This window comes from Pantherophis guttatus, chromosome 12 (genome assembly GCF_059756535.1).
Source record: "Pantherophis guttatus breed Tessera chromosome 12, ASM5975653v1, whole genome shotgun sequence".
Lineage (NCBI taxonomy): Eukaryota > Metazoa > Chordata > Lepidosauria > Squamata > Colubridae > Pantherophis > Pantherophis guttatus.
The window spans coordinates 3,476,422-3,499,514 of record NC_142074.1 but is presented as its reverse complement, the minus strand read 5'-3'; the positions used below and the strand labels follow the sequence as shown (position 1 = coordinate 3,499,514).

Below are 23,093 nucleotides of genomic sequence, written 5' to 3'. Positions count from 1 at the left end.
TGTAAACGTGAGGATTGGTTGCAAAGTTACTTTTTGCTACCATTTTAACTTTGAACAATGGCTGCACGAGGCAGTCAATAAATGAGGACCACCTGTACTTCATTCCACACAAACTTTACTTCTATTGTAAAATGCTGTTATTGAATTTGGCAACCAACTTTTTATTCCACAATCACTCAAGCATTCCATCAGCTATTCACTTTATGCTTTCTCTACATCATTTTTTTCTTTTTAAGACCTTCTAATCCTTTTTATCCATGTAGAGTTGGGGTGACTGAATGGAGCCGAGCATTTACTGGCCGGATGCCCTTCCTGATGCCTACACAGAGTTCCCAGCAGATATCTTCTCTTTGCGCCTTGATAGAGAAACATCTGTCACAGCCTAGGATCAAATTCTCAACCTTCTTAGTGGGAGGCGGGTGTCTTTGCCCCTAGGACACTACATCAATAAATCCCCAATAATTTTTTTTTCCACATTCAGATTGCTTAACAGTGGAAATTTGGTCTACACACCTGTCTAATAGTATTGCTGCCTTGTTTTTTTTTCCCATTCCACTGTCTTGTATTGTATATTTTTTATCATTATTAAGCAGGCACACAACCTTAATAAAGAGCTTCCTGTAGATTTTGAATTCATGGCTGCAACGTTTCCCTTTGTAGAGGGCAAAAATGTCATTCTTCCTGATCCTCAGACAGCTATGAGTCTTAACACAAATGTTAAACAAATCTCACAGCCGCTTGATAAGCAAACCACTCATATTTTAACATTTCTCCAGTTGCACCATGTATACCGGCAGCCTTAATGTTTTTTCAAGGTTCTTATGACAGATTATTTTCATACTTTTTCTTGGATTACTACTATCTATACCAGAGGTCTTCAAACTTGGCAGCTTTAAGACTTGTGGACTTCAACTCCCAGAGTAAAATATTCCTTTCGGCATCTACAGTTTCATCCAAGCTCATTTCTAAACCTGACTAAGATCTTAAGACAGTTCTCCAGTTGAGTTGTGTTCTCCAATGGCCGTGAGCTCAAGGCTGGAGAGGACTTAAGAAAACATGTGACCAAACACATCCTTTCCACGTGTGATTAGCTGAGGAAAAAGATACTATACTATTATTCAGGTTGTCCCTTCTTCAGGCTGCTTGGCTTGGTCTTTGAGATGGTTTTTGTGTTGAAGGAATTCAACCACGATCCATTGGGTTTGGTGTGACTTCCATGGCAACCATAGGTTGCTCAAGTATCCACAAGTAATTTCTTGTGCAGCACATGCAGCTGTTCAGATAGTTAAAGTCTTGAGTAATTACTTTGTGAAATGACTATGGACCTGGATCACTTCCTAGTCGAACTGGTGCTAATGTCCACTTGTGAGCTCTACAATTTCTCTTCCAGCACTTCATCTCCAAGAGCTTCTCCGAAGACCAAGAGCCACCTCTGTGAGTCTATGGCAGGGGTCTCCAAACTTGGCAACTTTAAGACTTGTGGACTTCAACTCCCAGCCTGAGGAACTCTGGGAGTTGAAGTCCACAAATCTTAAAGTTGCCAAGTTTGGAGACCCCTGGTCTATGGTAATCTTGTTTAGCTGCTTGTCGACCAGGGGTGAAATCCAGCAGGTTCTGACAGATTCTGGAGAACCGGTAGCAGAAATTTTGAGTAGTTCAGAGAACTGGCTAATACCACCTCTGGCTGGCCTCAGAATGGGATGGGAATGGAGATTTTGCAGTATCCTTTCCCTGCCACGCCCACCAAGCCACACCACGCCCACCAAGCTACGCCCACAGAACCTGTAGTAAAAAAAATTGGATTTCACCACTGCTGTTGACACCTGTAATCAGCTGAAGTGTCTTGGTAAATTGTTGGGAAATAAGCCAAGGGGGAATTCTGGGAAGCCTTAGGATCCCTCGCTGTCTGTCACGGACTTTCTCCAAATGTGTTCCAACTTGTGGAATGACGGTGGTAATAATCCTTCACTAATTCTCCCGGCCCTTCATCACAATCAGTCCCATCGCTGACTTCTCTTTTAGATGTAGACTTGCTCCTTCACTACTATGATTTCACCTCACTATGACTACATTTATGTTTGAACCACATAGTTGAAATGTTATTTTTTTTATACATATTCATCAGTCACCATTCTGGTATTCTTCCGCCTTTCACCATTTGCTGGAAAGTAACATGCATCTAATACCAGCCTAAGGATTACTACACGCACATAGTTTATAACAAAATATATTTCCAACTTTTCACCTATTATTAAATGATATTCTCCCTTCCCTACGCGCATTCATTCCTTGCATTCCACAATATCAGGCAACTTTTATCGGGATCTTTTGCAAACTTTCATGTTGTCTTATTTTCCCAGGGACAGAACTTCTATTTCACAGGCTTCGCCGTTAACTTATGTGGCCTTCCCTCTGCTTGAATACAAAATGGGCTCAAGATTCAGATTTATTTTTTCAAAATTTATTCTTAGAAACAACCCAAAACTGACTCCTTTCTCTGCTGCTTTTCCCCAGAAGAACCGCCACCCTGCGAGGTCAGCCAGTCTGGCCCCGCCTTGGGCAGGACTCGAACTCGCCACCTCCTGCTTTCCACAGCCCGGCGCCTTCCCACTAGGCCAACCCGGCCTCCGACTTCGCCAGCGCTCTTTTGCTGGGGTCCCCCCGAGGTCATCGGTTCGGCTCCGATCCCTCCCCAAGCCCACGAGTTGCCCGGGCAGCCGAGCTCTCCGGCGGCTGGAATTCGGGCAGGGAAGCCTCTCGTGCTCGTCTGATGGCGGGTTGCCGCTCCGGGGACCCCGCGGACCCCCAAAAGAGGCGGCGGCGGCGGTGGAGGAGCAGGGCGGGGCCTCTCGGGAACCGCCGCTCTGCGGCCCCGCCCACCAGCCTGCGTTCCCGCGCGGCGCCTGCAGGGGGAGCCCGCCGCTCGCGCCCGCGAAGGGAGGAAGGAAGGAAGGACCGCCCCCCTCCCTTGCGCGGCCTCCGGCGGCTTGCGGCCCCGCCCCGCCGAGCCCGGCGCGCCCCTCCCAGTCGGGGCGGGTCCGGGCGGGGATGGCCACGCCCCGTCCGGCGGCGGGCGAGGACCCCGCGCGCCGCTCTGCGATTGGGCGCCGGGCGGGCTGTCCTCGGCGATCGCCTGCGCCGGAGAGTAGAGCGCGCGGCGTCGCCCGGCGCGCCCAGTGCGAGCGGAGGAGCCGGCGCGGGCGCTCGACGGCGGGAGGCGCGCGGGGACGAGGCGGGAGAGCGCGGGGGTGCTGCGCCGCCGCCCCGCCGCCACCATGGCAGGCCCGTGAGGCGCCTCCCGGAGGAGGGTCGCTTCGCCCGAGTAGGCGCCGCCGCCGCCGGAGCAGCCGCGGCGGTGGCGGTGGCGGTGGCGGCCGAGGATGGGCCGGACCGCGGGACGCCCCGAGCGCCTGTGCCGGGGGCTGCTGGCGCTGCTGCTGGCGCTGGGACGCCTGGCGCCGCCGCTGCTGGCCAAGAGCCTGGAGCCGGTCTCCTGGAGCGCCGCCAACGCCAAGTAGGTGCCCCGACGGCGCGGACAAAGGGGCGGCGGGCGGGCGGGCGGGCGGGGGGAGCCGAGGCGCCTTCGGGGCCAGTCCAGCCGCCGCCCCGCAGCTGCCCGGGGGAAGAGAGCGCCGCCCGAAATAGCCCCCGTGCCCAGGCCGCCTTTCCCCGCCGACCCTCGGGGGGAAAGGCGGCTGCGAGGGAGCGCCCCGGAGACGGCCGGCTGAGGTTCCCGGGCGGGGAGGGTCGGGGGCGGCGGCGGCCTTGGTGCCTGAAAGCGGCCCCCTCGCCGGGTGTGTGTCCGTGTCCCTCGGCCTCCTCCTGGGCAGAAGGGCCGGCAAAGCCCTTGGGAGGGTGAAGCGCCTCCGGCTTCCCCGGAGCTGCCTTCCCGGGAGGAGAGCGGCGCTCGTGCCCGCAGTGCGAATGGTGCTCCCGGGGCCCCTTCGGGGAAGCTGCGGTTTGTCCCCTTTTCCAGCCGGCCCTTGGGGGGAAAGCGAAGGCTCTACGTGACCGTCCTGGCTTCGGATTAAGTTTGCCCGTTTCTGAGCACCGGCAGTTCCGAGGTGCGGTTCCCCCTCCTGGGGCTTGGGGGGAGGAATGGTCGGGGCCGGGTGGGAAATGCCCCGCAGCCCTCGCTTTCGAAGGGCTTGGCTCGGCTTTGTATATTACGGTTCGGGGGCTTTTGCAGCGCTTTGACGCGAGATAGGCGATACTTTGTTGGCCGGGATGGGCGAAATCGGCGCTGGCGTTGGCGGGGAAGGGCTCCTCCGTTCTCCTCCTTCTTCCCTCTTAAGCTGAACGTGGCCAGGTCCCTTGTTAGGAAGGTGATTTTGTTAACGGGGGAAGAACTTGGAGGAAAAGTTTGGTCTCTCCCACTTGAGGCCATGAGCTGCGGCTGCCCCTCGGACTCGAGAGGGGCCCGGAGCCTCTGCTCGGAGAAGCGCCCATTGTTGCCCCTTTGCCCTTTGGGCTGTTGCGAACTGTTTGGTTTGTTTTAATTTGATTTATATGCCGCCCTTCTCCGGAGACTCAGGGCGGCTTACAATGCATTAAGCAATAGCCTTCATACTTTTGTATATTTATACGAAGTCAGCTTATTGCCCCCACAAACTGGGTCCTCATTTTACCTACCTTAGAAAGGATGGAAGGCTGAGTCAACCTTGAGCCTGGCGAGATTCGAACCTGCAGTAATTGCAGACGGCTGATGTAAGTGGGTGTCAATGAGTCTGCTGAGCCACCACTCAGCTGTTGCCCCTTTGCCTGGCCTGCAAGCGAGCGGCTCTCGGGCTCCGTCCCCTTCGGCGCTTCTGCGCTCCCTCCGCGAGAGCTCAAACTGCTGATTCCACGGAAGGCTTCGCTCCCACTGAGGGTGCCGCGTTTAACCCCTTGCCGTCGGGAAAGGGCTGCTGGCCGCGAGCCGAGAAAGGGAGACAATGTTGCCAAACATTCCGAAACCTGCGCCTTGTTTTCCCCTCGGTCGGCTTCGCCTGCGGGCCTCTCCTGCCGGCTGATTGGCTGCGGGCGCATTCCAGCCATTGCCCCCCCCCCCAAAAAAACCCGGCTCTAATCCCCGGGGAGGGCTGGTCAGTAACCCAAGAGCCCGGAGTTGCCCGCCCGCCCGCTCGCCCGCCTTCGGGGGGTCTCGCGCAGAGCCCGGGCGGAGCGGGAGGGCTTTGTGTTCCTAGCCTGACTTAGGCGAGATCACAAAGGGGGTGGGTGGGGGGGGAGACGGGGAGAGCCCGCTGCGGTTGGGTTTCAGGTCCCGAAGGCTGGCGGGAGGGGGAGGCTCTTGTTGGACGGCCAGATTTGAGTTGGGCGGAGCGGGGTCCAGACTTGGCTGGCTCCTGCTTATGGACTGCCCTCCTGCCAGGGCTTCCGCTGGCAGCTTCTTTCTTGAGTAGCTCCCCTTTGCCTGTAGCAAAGGCCTTGTTAAAAGGAGGGCAGGGTCTCTCTCTCTCCCTCCCTCCCTCCCTCTTGCAGAATGGGAAGGGGATTGATTATTTATTGATTGATTGATTGATTGATTGATTGATTGATTGATTGATTGGTTCAATTTATATGCCGCCCTTCTCCAGAGACTCAGGGCGGCTTACAATGCGTTAAGCAATAGCCTTCATACTTTTGTATATACCTGCTTAGTAGGGCTTTCGGCCCCCCCTGAGCAGTGTTCTTTTTTATACAAAATCAGCTTATTGCCCCCACAATCCGGGTCCTCATTTTACCTACCTCGGAAGGATGGAAGGCTGAGTCAACCTTGAATTTGAATTTATTATCTAAACTCTCCTGGGCAGGCCTGTCTTCCAAGGCTCCCCTGTTCACCTGTTGGGTTGGAGGTCCAGCTGGGGCTCTTCTGTTCAAGACCTCCCTCTCTAGCTCAGTTCCGTGAAAAGTCTAGAAAGAAGGGTGCTTCCGCTCTTCGTAGGCAAAGCCCAGCGGGCAGAACTGAACAAATCTTGCACCATTCCTGAAATGTCGGAGACGGCTCTGTAAACGCTCTTGGGGAAGATCTTAATGGGAAATCCCCTGATGAGGGCCTTGAGTTAGTTGTAGGAAAACAAAAGACAGTCATGTAATCAGCACCATCGATCTCGCTAAAAGATGGTATTGGATGTCAGCGCCTCTTCCCTGGTTCTGTGCATCTTAAATACAGACTGATGTTCTTCTGGGCTGAAATTAAATACTGTGGATTTTTCAGCCGGTGGGAGCTACGAAAGAGTTACAGCTATTGCGCTGGAAGCAGCAACTGTCTGATTTGCAGCAAGTACATTGTTGACTTGCTAACGTTTGAATGAGGGCAGCTTTTTTCCTTTTGAGGAAAGTCAAGGAAGAAGACCTTTGAGCAACAAGGGGCAGCTTTTTCTTGTATACCTTAATTTCCCGGCTCCTTTCTTCAATTTTCCTTTGCTATTCTGTTCATCCTGTCTCAGGGGCAAATAATGTAAAGGGGCCTGGGTCTGCTGCTTGTCAGCCTCTGGCCACAGAACCAGCTTCTCTTATAGCAGTGGGGAAGATCCGGGTAGCTGGTGGGGGCTTTGGGGTATTTTTATTTATATATATATATATATATATTTATTTATATATATATATATATTTATATATATATATATATATATATATATATATATGCGCCACCCTTCTCCGGAGACTCAGGGCGGCTTACAATGCGTTAAGCAATAGCCTTCATACTTTTTGGATATTTTTATACAAAGTCAGCTTATTGCCCCCACAAATCGGGTCCTCATTTTACCCACCTTAGAAAGGATGGAAGGCTGAGTCGACCTTGAGCCTGGTGAGATTTGAACTCGCAGTAATTGCAGGCAGCTGGATGTTAAATGCTGCCTTAGTAGGAGGCATTAGCCTCCTACGCCACTCAGGCTCCTGAGTGGTGTAGCTGAGCAGAGATGGCTCCAGTGCCAAGGAGAAGAAAAGACCATGAACCTGACCATGCTTTAGTATGTGCCTACCTTTGGTGGGCATACCCTGTGCCGATAAGAGGGTTGATGCATCATTGCTGTTCTGTGTGTGGAGAGCCCGTTCTCTGCTAAGGAAGAACCAGCATCTTCCCAAACCTCCTTGCATGCTGTTATGATCAATGATCAGGTTGCTATGATCATTTTGCTGCCAGGGTTGCCCAGATTTGTTCACGTCTTCAGGGTAGGATCCAGGATGATGGACTTACTTGGTTACCTGGATTTCTTTTGAGCTATGATTTGGGAAAGCGATCTGGAGGCTCTCTTAAGATTTTCCCTGCAGGCTGTATCTCTATTTCTCCTAGCTTCTGGTGGAGGGGCAAGTGTTTAGATAACTATCTTCTGGTCTCCAACCTTCTGAAGCCTGGATATGTAGGAGAGATGGCCCTGGTGGCACTAGTGAAGGACATTGGCTGGGACCTAGATCAGGAGAGTGGATCCATCAAGGTCCTTTTAAGAACACACAGCAATGTTTGAACATGGCATTCTTATGGGCCCCCTTTGGTGATTAGGGCTCTGTATGGCAGTAATTTTAGTCCTTGCTCAGTGGCGAATTGCAGTAGGTGCTGCTTTGTCTGCCTGTGTGGTTCTCTGCTCCAGTGCTGTTCCTTGCTGGGATGACGGCACTCCTGAAGGAGCTCATGTGTGACTTCATTCTGAACTCCTGGCTCCTTTTAGGGCAGCAGATGGGAAACTATAGCCAGTGGGAGGACTTTGCTGCACTGACTCACACTCTTGGGCCTCCTGTTTAGGCTTTGCCACAAAGAAGAGGGAGTCAAGCTATTCTCCAAAGCACTTGAGGGCAGGACAAGAAGCAATGGATGGAAACTGACCAAGAAGAGAAGCAACCTAGAACTAAGGAGAAATTTCCTGACAAGTTAGAACCATTAATCAGTGGGACAACTTGCCTCCAGAAGTTGTGAATGCTCCAACACCGAAAAAATTTAAGAAGAGATTGGATAACCATTTGTCGGAAGTGGTGTAGGGTTTCCTGCCTAAGCAGGGGGTTGGACTAGAAGACCTCCAAAGGTCCCTTCCAACTCTGTTATTCTACTCTATTCTACTTTAGTGTGCTCTGGATAGAACTGCACCTTTAAAGATGACTCGGAAACTGCAGTTTGTTCAGAGTGCAAATGGGCCTGTATTCTAATGGAATTGGCATTTGTTGATAGGCGAATATTACACTGGTGCTGTGGACCACACTCTGCTTGCCAGTAGTTTTCTGAATGAAACCCAAAGTGGTGTAAAGCCTATAAAGCTTTCCGTGGTTTGGTGCCAAAGTATCTACAAGATTTGCTTCCATGAATTCTATACCCTTGGAATTGGCCCAGCCAATTTGATTTACCTGGGAGAAGCTGCTAGTCCTGCTGCACTTTGTGTGTGTGTGTGTGTGTGTGTGTGTGTGTGTGTGTGTGTGTGTGTGTGTTTGAAGCTCAGTGGCACTGTCTTCTTGGTGGGGGCTCCCCTCCTTTGGACAGCCAGTTGCGTTGAGCTGTCATGGAGGATGTTAGGACCACGACTGCATCTTGGGTGGGTTATCTATAGCTTGTTTCATTCTGTTTTTGATGGGTTTCTGGGCTTTTTAATTTTTGTCGTACATTGTTTATTGTGCTTCCTTTTCTTGCAAGTCCTTAGAGATTGCAATGATCTATACATGAAATAAATCAATCTTATGATCATAAAATATATGTTTAATGTTTTTTCTTACAAACTAAGACCATTGATTTGTTAAAAACAAATACTCTGATTCTTTACTGAAGATTTTGTTTAATTTGTAAATATTCCCGCTATATGTTTTTAGTTCATAAACATCTATTTTTTTAAAACTGTAAATGTTTTACATCCAAAATCATTGGAGTTTTCTCTAGCTGACAGTGCATCACTCCAAAGTGAAAATACATTAAATGTTTTAATGGAATTTATTGCCGTTCCACAGTTTTACAAGTTACCTTGTATATAGCTTTGAAGGTATACTTAGCAGTAAGTTGACTGTGTGCTAAACTAATTTTCAGCCTTTAAAAATGTTTTAGAGTCACATTTTCATGAGAGAATAAATCAGATTTATTACCCAGTAACATTCACATATGTTAGGTTGCCTTTAATGTTAGGAACACAAACAATTCCCAGGATAACTAGGACATAATATGTGCCAAGAATTTAGAGGCTTCTAATAGAAACATAACAGTTGCATACGTTACAGTCTCATTTACATTCCAAAAAAATAGCACATTGATATATAAGCATAATGATTCAAATGGAAGCCCTGACATATGGGAACCTCAGTTTGAAAAGAAAATTTGGTGATCCGATCATGCCATTAAAAAAATGAATTATTAGCTTACTAGTTTGTTTAAAATATCAAAGTAGAACTGACATAGGGATCCTGATTACAAGAAAACTGTGAGGGATAGTCCAAGAAGTTGCCAGAAATAATAATAATAATAATAATAATAATAATAATAATAATAATAATAATAATAATAATAATAATAATAATAATAATAGATTTCAAAGCACCCCCTCAAAAGGATATTAGATTTATTTATATTTATTGTGCATCTGAAAACATAATTTATTATTTAATTTGGCTTTTATCCTACCTTTATTGTAGTCCCCAACACGTGATCATAATGGAACCTGTCCATTATGATTATAAATTGGGTCTGTCATGTACCTTAACCTATTTTACGACCATTTCTGTGGCTAAGTCGTTAAGCAAACCCATTGTTTGTTATGAGCGGTGTTGTCGAAAACAGGAAATAACTTTCAACAAAAGTGTCATAAAATGTCTCGTGATTGAGGGTGTCGCAAATAACAATAAACGTGACAGCATTTCAGTTGAATGAATTACTTGTCAGAGGTCTTATTTGGCAGAGGCAGAATTGGGTGACAAATCAGTTTGTCCAATCTGAAAATAGTTGTTCTCACACTGTCAGAAACCTGTCCCAGGAGCCCTCCTTGTTTAATTGTTTAATACTTCTGCAGCATCAAAGATGCGTCAGAATCCTTCAGTTGGACTTTAGAAAATGTATTTTGTTTTAAAAAGTTTGAAGCTTCTTGTCAGGTATGTTTAATTCAAATTATAAAGTATGTGGGAGAGGGAGCATAAAATCCCAAAGGTGAGAATTTCCACTGACTCATTATATATTTTATCTGCAGAGTCTTTAATTGTATCTATTATGTGATTTCAATTGAGAAACCAACATTTTTCCTGGTTCTTCTGTCAGTTCCCGACACAAGCATTTAATACACCTCATTAACTCCTCCGCTTCAGATGCAGCCAGTTGATCAAATTCCAGTGTAATCTGTTGGAAGCCACTATAGAATTCCAAATTTGATTTCTCACATAGATGAACAAATTTTCCTTAATCTTCCTTTCCAGATTTCAGTAGCAGATTTTTTTTTTCTTTCTTCTTCCATGAGGCTAAATCCCCCATTGTGTAAAAAGCTTTAAAATCCCCAACAGTCTTTGTATTTGTTATTTGGGGAAAAAAAAGTTGAAGTATTTTATTGGTGATCAGAAAATTTGGGAAACATCTGATTGTGATGCATTAAAGAAACAGTTTTAAGCTTTCTAGAAATCATCTTTCTAAAAACCATCCAAACAGGATATTATAAGAGAACCTGTAAAATAACTGTCTAGCCCCTGTACTAAAGCTCGGAATATTAAAAGCTAATCCAAATAAACAAATGAATGCTGAAAAAAATAGGAATTGAAAAAAAAGAGTTACATTCTCATTAGGTCCTAAATTAATGCTGTGCAGATGTCAAATGCATTAAATTTCTTTCTGTAAGTGCAGAGGGCACTCCAGCTCTGCAATAACTTTTCTTAGAAACTTCATGATCGTCCATTGTGGAGTCCAAAACAAAACTGAATTCCTTTACCTTAAATATATGGTTTACCATTTAAATTAAAACTATTTAAAAATCCAACAGTTCTAACCAAGGTTATTTCTAGTATTACTTCTTTATAGTTTGTCACACAGTCAGCCAGATGTTTAAACTGGATTTGGCATTTTTATCAAGCGGAATGGGCCAACTCAGCCCAGCCAGCTCACTGATGCCAGCTTGGCACTGCCAAGTCACCTCTGCCAACTCACCGCCGCCAACTCATTGCAGGTCAACTCAACAAGGCCAATTCGCTGCAAGGACAACTTGCCACTGGCAGCTGGAGGGACAGCTTTGGGCCACTGCCGAATGGCCCGTGGCGGCAGGGTTGTGAAAATGGGATGTGCCCGGCCTCTGCCACCACCTTGCCCACTGCCCCTAAATGGCCTGAGCACCACTTCCACTGAACAGCCTATGGTAGTGGGGTATATGAAAACGGGACACGCCGTACCTCCACCACTCTGCACTCTGCCCACCCACCTGCCAGGTGGACTGCCCGGCTCTCCCTCCGACTGTGGGCAGAGTTTGCCTGCAATACTGCCCTTTAACTGCTGCGCCACCAGGGCTCCAACAAGATCTGGCAATGGCTAAGGAGACAAAATTTGAAGAAAGAGTCAAAGGGGATAATTCTGGAGGCACAAGATCAAACCGTGAGAATAAATGCATACAAAGCAGGAGTTGGGAAGATGGCAACATACACCAAATGCTACTTCTATAAGAAACCGAAGAAATAGTGGATAACATCTAGTTAGCTGTTGCAAGAAGATCACACAGATTGACTGCAAACAAGGTTATGACAAAGTAGCAACAATGGTGTGTTGGAATACCATTTGCCTGCAAGAAGGAACTGGTGGGACGACAAAATAGACAAAACAATAGAAAATGAAAAAGCTAAAGTGCTCTGGGACTTCAGAATTTAAATGGATAGGCATCTGTCACATAATACTCCAGACTTAACAAATGTTGATTGAAGTCTGCATACTGGACATTACAATACAGGGAGACAGCAGAAGACAGGAAAAAATGGAGAAAGTCACGAAATAGATGCCTTGGCTGCTATCCAAAAACATCTGGAGCATCACTTGAACACCATCGGCATTGACCAAATCACCACCAGTCAATTGCAAAAGACGTCTATACTCGGAACAGCTTAGATTCTGTGATCATATCTTTAACAGCATCAAACAACATCATCTACCCCAGGTTCTTGGGAATGACTCAATAAAAATGCCAAATCCATCTGGCTGACTGCAACCAGCCATTAGAAGGAATGAAGGGCAATATTTGGAAATATTGAATTTATTGAATCTGAACATGCTAATTTGACAAAAAACAAAACAAAACAACAACCACTTGGAGCTGTATATATGGTTGGACATTACCCTAAAATTCGTCGGTCCTTTGTTAGGACTTGAATTACTTTTCACCATTCTTAGACTAATGAGTAAAACTAAATGCAAATTATCCCTATAATAATGATGGATGGTGGAATGGTTTGGTGAATAATGGATTTGAAATTTGGTTCTGAAAATGATAGAAGCAGCATATATGTCAGCAAGGAAACATTCATGGGTGTAAATGGGGCTGGCCTGGGACTCTACTCAAGGCAAATGCGCAAAACTCTGAATCTGAACGAGGAGCTGGCCTCTGTGGTAGTGAGAGGAGTTGAACAGGAAACCAATTGTGGTAGAGGACCATCCAAAGTCTGGTTGTGCTTCTGCAGACAGCGATGGCTGAATTGCTTGACTTTGGCGCAAATTTTATAGTATATCTTACAGCAGATAAGAGTTAGGTTGCTGGTTATCAGATCTCTTTGCTTTCTCCTGTAGAGAAATGTTCAGGACAGGCTGATAGTTTGTGTGATGTGGATATTTGAAATGTTCTACTTACGATCTGGTGGTGCAGCTTCCCAATCCCAAACTCTGAGGCAGGTGTTGCTGCTTGGGAAGGGGCTGCAACTAGGGTGTGTGTGTGATGGAATTACTTAGCCTGAAGGAAAAGAAAACATCTGATTTTCCTTGCTGACTTGTGTCTGAGCTTCATCTTACCGTCTGCCAATAAATTTGGGAGAAAGAAACTCAATACTGAAAAAAGGAGCTTAAAAGGAGATTCCCTCATAAAAATAGAAAGCCCCAAAATAATAAATAGGCAATTGCTTGTGTTATAAAATACAGTATATACCATAATCACAGTGATTCCTATAGAAACACAATAAAACTGGTATCGCCAGAGAGGTGTTGCCAGGGACTTCAAAACGCACAACAGACTTGATGTAAGCGTGAGGGAAAAGTTCCTGGATACAGAATCCATAATGAAAACCATGACACGTTTCCTAACTAGCTGAGAAGGAGACATTTAGGAGAGCAATTTTAATCCCTCCTGGGCTTCTTGGGAGGAAGGAAGGAAGGAAGGAAGGAAGGAAGGGTGGCATCACCCAAAATAAGTGCTGATGCGTAGAGGAAGATCAAGGTGATGAGGCCTGCCGCCTTTTAGAACTGCACAACTGTCTGCAGTGTATCCTGTGAGACAGATTTTGGGACCAGCAAACAGGCTTTGAGGTTTCTCTGTAGGATCAGCCTGGCTCGCCAAGTTTAAAAGACCAGTTTCTCTTGTGGCCAGCGACCTTGGGGAGAGGCGGAAAAGGCACCGGCTGGACAACTGTCAAGTCAAAGAGCTCTCAGTCCAGTATAACAGAGTTGGGAGGAGCTTTGGAGATTCAGCTGGAGACCCTATAGCATTCTGGACAAATGACCATCCAAACTCTTCTTAAAAACCTCCAGTGTTTGGACCACTCACAGCTCCAGGAGTAAGCTGTTCCATGGATCACTTGTTCTCACTGTCGGAAAATTTCTCCTCTAAGTTCTAGGTTGGAGCTCTCTTTGTTCAGCTTCCATCTTCTTGTCCTGCCCTCAAGTGTTTTGGAGAATAGCTTGACCCCCTCCTTCACAGAAGGAATCCTTCCTGGTTTTGTGGAGACTAAAAGGAGGGGAGGGGGGAAAGTACTTTAAGTCTTGCAACAGAGTTAATACTCATACTCAACAGTTCTGCTTTTTGTCTGGAGTGCATTCTTTGTGGCTTATCACACCTGTCTTTCAAGGGAGATAGTTTATTTAATAATTTTTCAACCTGCTGAAATCAAGAACCAATTCTTAGGGGCATGCAGTAAAAATGAAAATTAAAAACATACTGCCATCAAATCTGAAAGCAGCCGGGACCATCTCTGTGGCCGTGTTCTATGCTCACAGCCATCTCAAGAGGCATCCTGGGGAAATGGTTCCGTGAAGGAGGACAATGTCTTTGGGCCCACCTGGTGTGCTTAACCCTGGAGCATCCCCAGCCAGGCTGATGCTCTGTGGAAGAAGAAGTTATCCTGGAGATGCCTGGACCTGAAACTACCATTTCATAGATTCGATTTAGCACAGGCAGAGCCGGTAATAGTGAACGTGGCATTTTGGTTAACAGGGGTTCCTGTAAGCCTTGCCCTCGATGCTCCTCCTGCCTCAGTTAATTCTTAGGCCCTTAAGTGAGTCAGATTAGAGATTAACTGAGGCAAGCCATGGTTAGGTGTGTGTGTGTGTGAATTCCTAACCTTTCCCCAGTTCCTCCTAAAGCATGGGGGTTGAAATGCCCTGAGGGTAGCAGCAGCCAAGGTGCTCCCAGTTCAAAGGTGAGGACCAGGGGATCCAGTGGGTGGCCTGCGAGGCAGCCAGGCAGGTGGTCTCCACTCTTCAGTTGCTGCTCCGTGAATTTCCAGAGGCTCACAAGGAACCTTGCCCTCACGCCACCCTTCGTGAGATGTGCCTTCATCTCCGTTGCAATCTCGCACGCATGGTGTGGTTGTCCCTCAGGGTATGTGCAGGGGGGCGGGGGTGGTCACACTTGACGGCCCTTTTCTGTAGTTGTCCATTTGTTGAGGCAGTGTGTGTGTGTGGGAGGAGAGCTGGTATCCCTGATAAAGTGGGGGAAAGGTTATGCTGTGGGCAAATGGGGCTGGCTTACCAGCAGTCTCCCCTTATTTGGGGATTGCTGCGTGTGGGGAGCCCAGTGTGGAGATGACCACTCTTCCGGGCAGAACAAGCTTCCACGAGGCTCCTTCTGTTCCTGCCAAGCCTTGGGACTTGCAGATGTTGGCAGGACCTGCCAGAGCGTTGTGGCATTGCACTGGCGGGCAGGTGCTTGAGGAGTGGCATGCGTGCCTGGATGAGAAAATCCAGGAGAGGTTAACTACAAGGGGTTGCCAGGGGCAGTGCTCAAAAGACAGCTGGATGGGCAGCTGGGTCCCTCGGCCTCCAGGGACCCAAAAGCCATTTTTGCCCAGTTGTGTTTTCATGTGACGGGAGGGGATCCATGCATGGAGCATATGAGCTGGCACCTGTTACACATGGAACAAACAGGCTTCTGTATGTATTCACGCCTCACTTTATTTGGCTTTGTCAATTACATCACACAGGTAGTTCTCGACTTACGGCTACAATGGAGCCCAGAATTCCTGTTGCTAAGCAACACAGTTGTTAAGTGAATTTTGCCCCATTTTACGACCTTTCTTGCCAAAGTCGTTAAATGAATCACTGCAGTTGTTAACTTAGTAACCCCGTTGTTCAGTGAATCTGGCTTCCCCATTGACTTTGCTTGTCAGAAGGTCGCAAAATTTGATCACATGAAACACCGCGGCCATCCTAAATATGAATCATATTGCCAAACATCTTGAATTTGGATCATGGGGATGCTACAAAGATTGTAACTGAAAAATGGTCATAAGTCACTTTTTTCCATGCCCTTCTAACTTTGGACAGTCACTAAATGGATGGTTGTAAATTGAGGGCTACCTATACTTACAGAGCTGTCCATCACACAAAACGTAACTTTGGATGGTGTAGAATAAAACACATACCTTAGCATGAACAATATTAGAAAACATTCCAGAATTTCAAACATCCACATTATTATTAAAAAGGCTAAGCGAGAGCATCTGAGGTTACAGACAACGGAGTGGGGCATTCTGGTTCAAATTTGCTCAGGTGTCCATGGATGCTGGCCATTTGGGTCCCATGTGTGTGTTTGTGTGTGTGTGTGAGTGAGAGAGAGAGAGAAATATCACAGTATAGGCTATTCCAGTCTAAACTTGGTGGCTTATTTAATAAACGTTTCATGCAAAAACAAGCCATGACTTTACTTGAACATATTTCTGGCCCAGGCCAATTAATTAGTTTAGCAATAAAATTAAAACTGCTGTCAAACAGGTACAGACAGATCCCGCTGAATGCATCCTTGTGCCTTGTTGTTTTGTGGAACAGAGAGGCCCCAAACTGAGGCAGCATTGTGTAAAGGTTGCGGTACTTTGTTTGGGCAGTGGTGATTCATGAGCTCCGTCTTTTGCTCTGCCAAGAATGGGTTGGGTGGCCCTTCTCCTCCTCTGCCTCCCGACCCGGGTCGACTCTTCCTCACCAGCAGCTCTGAGCAGAAGCCCCCCAGTCTGGGCAGAAGAGAAGGCTCCCCAAGTGACCACTTCTCCTTCTCTCTCTGCTGCCCACCCCCCAATAAGGCTGGCGCTGTGCTTACCAACCGCCTCCCTCACAAGCGCCTGGGGCATCCGCCAGCTGTGCGGGGCACCTGGCCCACAGCAGCTGCCCGCCTGGCCTCGGGAGCCTTGGAGCTGGGGTGTGGAGGCATTTTTAAGCACCAGAGTCTCTTCATACCCGACTGGGTCCAAACTAGGAGAAAGTTTGGTGTTGATGATGGCTTCTTCAGATGAGTGATCTTGCATTGCGATTAATGTTCAGATGGAGCGACAAATCACAATCGTGTGTGGAGAGGGGAATAAGGGAAAGGTTGCTGTGATGGCTTACCTTCAGAATTTATATACAAAGGATTGGAAGCATTTCCTTCTATTGATAGCTAAGGATTTTGTGAGTGGTATTTTCTATTCTAGAATTTTTCTAGTTTGAAAAATACGTGGTATTATACAGAGTGCCACCTTCTGCGTGTGTTGACGTATATAGTTTAAAGCAGGGGTCTCCAACCTTGGCAGCTTTAAGCCTGGAGGACTTCAACTCCCAGAAAACATGCGCTCCCATGCACTTCTGTGTCGGTTGCGGTGGAGGTAGCAATAAGTTGGGAGCTCCTAGATCCATCCAGTTCTGTGAGGATGGGCAGAACTGAGCCAATTCCAGAATGCTGCAGATGCGTCTTGCGGAAATTCCCCGGGCCTCCCTCTGGATGCTATCCAATTTGGGGCCCCAAGTAAAGTAGATTGGAGGGTCAGCCATACTGGAGAAGAGCCAATTTGTCACGTCCTCTGTTGAGTTACTCAAAAGATTTCTTGGCACTTAACATCTTTTGATTGTTGGCTGATGGCAGCACATGCTTGCTTTCATCCTCTCCCCCTTCATGGATATCTACTCCGTACGCAGCCAAGACATTTCTCTTCATCCTGTCCAGGATGATGGAAAAATGGTTGAGAAGGTCCTCTCTGGAGTAGGATCATGCTGGTGTAATGCTTGCATTCCCTGTGACTTGTGAGCTAGTCGTTGAAGAAGGACGAGTCATTGGTCCAGAGTTGCTTGAATGGGATCGGCCTGCTTCCGTCACAACGGCATTGATGTAGAAGCAGAAAGAGGCCTTCCTGAAAGCTAGACAGAGACAATCCTTCCAAGAAGCTGACTTTTTCCTGTGGGAGGGAGGCAAAACCCCACAATATTCTAGAGAGGGAGCCCCATTGCATGCAGGCCAGAAGCCAGCCCCCCCCCCCGACAGTCTTCAGGGCCTCTCATGCGCGGATATGTGCTGAAATGTGTCTCTTCTCCTTTCCCACGTTGTAGGGCTGGGTGGGCTCCCCCCTTGCCTGCCTGCACTGCCATATCTCCTTACACCAAAGTGCAGTCAGCCCTATGCCAAGGTAATTCTTTGTCTTGGAACGGCAAAATGGTTTCCGGTTTCTCAAGGGGCCGAGGAGATAAGGAAGTTCTCGGCATGAGCTGACTTTCCTTTTTCCAAGGAAGGGCAGAAAAGCCCTGGGAAACTGTTGGGTTGCGAGGCTGAGCCTTAGGCAGCTCAGTCTCACCCTACCAGATGGTGGGACATCAGTTTCCTTCTGGGCCTAGCGTTGCCCCATAGTGGTTGGGGCTGGCCAAAGAGCTCCTTCAAGGAACACGGAGCCCAGGAGCTTCTCCATCCTGGAATGGAGGTCCTGGTGAGCATATGGCTTTCTCCTAACTTTCCAGTGGCTTTACGAGCCTCTTGATCAGAGGTCTTCAAACTTGGCAGCTTTAAGACTTGTGGACTTCAACTCCTAGAATTCTGGGAGTTGAAGTCCACAAGTCTTAAAGCTGCCAAGTTTGAAGACTTCTGCTCTTGATGGAAGGGCTTTGGGGGAAGATTCGAGACACTTGGCTGGTGGGTCCCCTTTTTCTTGCTTGGTCCGGGGCTGCTTTGACAATTCACCAAGCTTGATCCCCATTTGTGTGTCATCTTCTGCTGGCTGCTATCACAAAAACTGCTTGCTTTGAAGAAACCTCTCCTGCGGTCATAACATTGGAGATCTGCCCAGTACTGCAGCATACCTGAGAGATGGCCACCCAGCTTCTCTTTCAACATCTTGAGGACAGCAGAATCTACTGCCTCCCAGAGAAGTTGGTCCTGGGGCTCTTATTTTAGGGAATGTTTCCTGATCTACTGTTCTATACAGATCTAGATCTACAGAATATTTTAGGTACAATATGACCAACGCAGAATAGAGAGAGACGGTCATTTTTCTTGAGGGTGATCCTGTGTTTCTGTTGATGCATGCTAGGATTGATTTTGCATTTTTTTGCAGCTGACTGTTGTTCAGTGTGTGTCTGCTCCAGGTGGTACATTGGTTTCCTTCTACCCAAAAATCGGGTTTTACATTTCTCCTCACAGAAATTGATGCTGCTGTGTGGTTTTATTAGGGCTTTATAAAGCGGTACTAATACTTCATGTGATCTTGATTCTATCCCTCTGTTAATGCAGCCTAGGATTGCATTGGCTTTCTTAGCAGCTGCAGCACACTGCAAGCTCATACTGTATATAAGTGGTTGTCTACTAGGACTCTTAGATCCTGCTCGCATTTGCCAAGTTCCACTATTCTATACCTGTACATTTGGGTTTTTCCCCCTAAGTATAAAACCTTACTTTTCTCATCACTGAATTTCATTTCGTTAGATAGGGCCCAGTGCTTGAATCTGTCGATATCCATCTAGATCTTGAGCCTATCTTCTGGGGTGTTGGCTCTACCTGCCAGCTTATTGTCATCTGCAAATTGGATGAGTTCCTCTTCTATGCCCTCATCTTAATTATTGATGAAGAGTACTGGATTTAAGATCAAACTTTGGGGTACCCCACTGCTTACTTCCCTCCATGTAGATGCAGTTCCATTGAGGACTACAGTGCCCAATGCAGCTTGACAGCCAGTTATGAATCCATCTGGTGGTGTCTATCCCACATTTTTCTAGCTTACCAAGAAGTAGGTTGTAGTCTACTTTGTCAAATGCCTTATTGAAACTCAAGTATACTATGTCCACTGCATTTTGCTGGTCCATTAAATGAGTCTGAGAGGTTGCCCCAAAGATCTTATATCCCAGGAATTCATATTTCTCCACCTTTGGCAAGAAAGTCTGAACTGTTTCTTTTAGTTGCTTTTAATGGTAGTAGTATTACATCTTGGGCCATTTATCCAAAGAGTTTAATCAATGTATGCTAGTTTATTAAAAAAGATGCAGTTGTAGCAATGTTTAGGGATCATTGGTCATATTTATGCCATATGTGGCCTGGCCTGGCTGCATTTCTCCTGGCAGGAACCAGCCACTCGAGTGAAGAAAAAGAGGGGAAAAAAACACTTGTCACTTTTGGCCTTCAAGTGCAGCTGCTCCATTACGAGGCTGACACGCTGGTATGTCTGCTAGCCCAGGCTGCTATGGGTAGCTTTGGAGCCAGTCGTCCAGTTGGTGCATGGGAACTGGAGCTCTAAGGGACCTCTTAGGTTGATGTGAGACATGTGGTCAGCCTAACCAAAAATGAGAGGGAGGGAGTAAAAGACTGCAGTTGAATGGACTGAGTAGCTGGAGAGAAGTTAGGTCTTCCCTGGAAAAAGGAGAGGGGAGGGGAGCTCTCTGCAGGGTCCAAGAACAGAAAGGAGGGCCATGGCTGGCTGGCTGCAGGGGGTGTCTTCACCCAAGACCCTGGAGAGGATGGAAGGAGGCAGCTGCTACTGGGAGAGAAGCCCAGTGTCCGATAGTAGGATAGTTTGAGCCTGGGTGATTTGTGTCTGGCGTGAGAACTCTGGGCTGATTTGATGTTCCCTAGGTTTACTATTTTGGCTGTCCACCGTCTTCTCTGGACTCCTCCCCCACACCAAAGTTCAAAAGCATCTCCCTATCCTGCTTCTTAGATCTCCTCGCCTACACTGCATATTTGAGATTAGATTTCCAGTATTATTTAATAGCATTAGCAACAGCACTTAGACTTATATACCGCTTACAGTGCTTTACAGCACTCTCTAAGTGGTTTACAGAGTCCGCGTATGGCTCCCAACAATTTGGGTCCCCATTTTACCGACCTCGGAAGGATGGAAGGCTGAGTCAACCTTGACCCGGTCAGAATCGAACTCCTGGCATTGAACTGAATTAGCTTGTAATACTGCATTCTAACCCCTGCTCCACCACGTCAACTTCAGATGATGAAATTTGCTCAAATCTTTTTTCTCTTTCCTTCCTGCATTTCCTGGATCGTTTGGAGGCATGTTTTGGAGTGTCGTCTTGCTGAAATATCCACAGTCTTTTCATCTTCAGCTGGCAGAGAATCTAGTTAGGTAGAATAGAATAGAGCTGGAAGGGACCTTGGAGGACTTCTAGTCCAGCCCCCCACTGGCCTAGCTCCGGGAGGGCTTGCCCTAAGACCCCCATTGTGTGTCGGAGTGGTGGCTGATGGGCCCCATTGAGCAAAAGATGCCCCCTTCCTCGCTTGATGCACTTTTTGCTGGGTCTTTAATCACAGGTGAAGGTTCGTGGGAGGGGCGGCTGCATCTGCTCTGGGAAAGTATCGTGTGTGCTGCAGGCATGAGGCCTCCTCCTCCTTCTCCTTCTCCTCCTCCGCAAAGGCCCCTGGCTGTTTTTCAGCAAGAATTCATTAATGAACCTGAGATCTGTCCGGATTTGCCGAGAAGGGCGTGTTCACACATTTCTCAGCCAGGTGAAGGTCTCCCAAATGCCTCCACCTTTTAGAAGTGGTTGGTGCTGTGGAACTTTGCCTACCTGTGAGTCAGAGCTAGCCCCGGGACCAGGAGGCCTGCTCATTTTCTGAACTGGGAGCCAGCTGGTGCTGGGATGAAGGTGTGGGGCAGGCAGACCTGAGTTCAGGTCCGCCTTCGGTCTTAGAAGATGCCTGGGTGGTTTTTTTTTTTCCAGCCCCGCCTTTGCTTCAGGATGGCAGTGCCTCTTTCTGCTTCTCGGACAGAACAGTGATTCCAATCAACACATTCCTGCAACTTGGAAGTTAAGTGGATGAGTCAGGCTTCCCTCTAGCAATATCGGAGGGTAGGAATTGCGTGACTCCTCCTTGCTTTTCTTTGACCCTGTCTTAGTGCCAAGGTAGGCAAGGCGAGTTCTAGCCAATTTCAAAGCTCTCCATTCTGTAATTTGGAATTGGGAATCCTGCTTCTGTTGTAGTAGCCACAAATGGCACTTTCCCCTTTGCAGCCACTCGGTTACTATTTCCATTTTTTAAATACAAGCTAGGCATCCCTCATCCTATATGGGACATTCATGCCCCCCTCCCCCCCAATGAAGAACCTTCTATTTACCTCAGCCGAGAGTACCTCATACTGCTATTCTCAGTCCTGTTACTGTTATCCTACTACAAGTGTTTTGCATTTGATTTCTGTCTTCTAGGGCGGCTGGCTGATTGGGGAATTCTGGGAGTTGGAGTCCACCTATCTTAACCTTGCCAAGATTGAGAAACACTGTTTTAAGGCATCTACCTGTCCAATTTTGTTTTATCAGCATATTGCTTAAACATTTCTTCTATCTCTTAATTGCAGCCATTAATGAAAACATTGAAGAACGTAGGGCCCAGTAAACCTTGTTTAGTAACTCATTTCCTTGATTAAAATAATGGATAAGCATTCTTTGAGTTTGGGCTTTCAATCAACTGTGGAGCCACCTGAGAGACATAAGCCAGTACTTAACAAGTTGTTAATGAGAATGTGAGTTCTGCTTCTGCCTTAGGCACAAAGCCAGGCCAGCCGCTCTCTCTCAGCCCTAGGAAGGAGGCAGTGGCAAAGCACTTCTGGAAAACCTAGCTGGGAAAACTGCAGGGACTTGTCTAGGCAACCTCTAAGGATTGACACAATTGAATGGAAAGGAGGAAGAAAGGTACTTCATCAAGCACTTTCCTGAAATGAAGGCATATTACACTGACAGCATTACCATAAGCTACCCAAGAACTTGCCACATCAAAGAATGAGGTAGGCTTACAGAATGGCTCCGCTCTCTTCTGATCAGGCTTCACTTGCAATATTGTGCCTTGTTTTGGGTATCGGTTTCAAAAAGGATGGTGACGCATTGGATCAAAGTCCAACAGTTTCTACCAAGATAGTGAAGGATCTTGAAACCAAGTTAAAAAACCTGGGCTTGTTTAGCCTAAAGGAAATACAGCTAAGGGGAGACAGGAGCATCCAGCAGAAGAAGAAGTGGATTTATCTTCTCTTGCCCCAAAGGGCAGCACAAAAGCCAATGGGGCTAGAAGTGTAAGGGAAGAGGTTTGGGCTGGAACTGGCGAGGAAGCTCCTGTAGAACTGTAGACGCTGTCCACAGTCAGCCAGACAGGCTCCTTCCGGAAGTGGGATTCTTCCAGTGGAGGCTAGAGGATGGTGGAACATCATGGGTGATGATGTTCTCCTTCATTGAAGGCCTTCAGACAGAGGCTGGATGGTCCTCTGTTGGAGCTGCTGTTGTGGGTCCTACCCTGTGGAAGGATTGGGACTACAGGGAGGGCTCAGTTTATGACCAGTTGCTTAATAACTGTTCAAACTTTTGATGGGCTTTTAAGAAGTTACTTATATCCCGTCTTTAAAGTTACAACTAACCCCACACCCCAACCCCACCCCTGCCATTAACACGATTGCACTTTGGGCACAAGGCTTGCACTTTTGATCAGTTGCAGTTGGGATCACATAACCACAATTTGGTAGGGGTTTTTTGGCATTTTCTGGCAAAGATC

The 23,093-nt window shown here is 47.4% G+C and overlaps 1 protein-coding gene across 1 annotated transcript in view; it reads left to right on the top strand.

Moving 5' to 3' along the window:
* Positions 1 to 3,173: 3,173 nt before the first annotated feature.
* EFNB1 (ephrin B1) overlaps positions 3,174 to 23,093 on the top strand; it is an 85,636-nt gene continuing 65,716 nt past the window's right edge. The window contains exon 1 of the mRNA XM_034435128.3: positions 3,174 to 3,514. Within this exon, the coding sequence (XP_034291019.1) occupies positions 3,381 to 3,514 (134 nt within the window). The 5' untranslated portion in view covers positions 3,174 to 3,380. The remainder of the gene's footprint in view (positions 3,515 to 23,093) is intronic.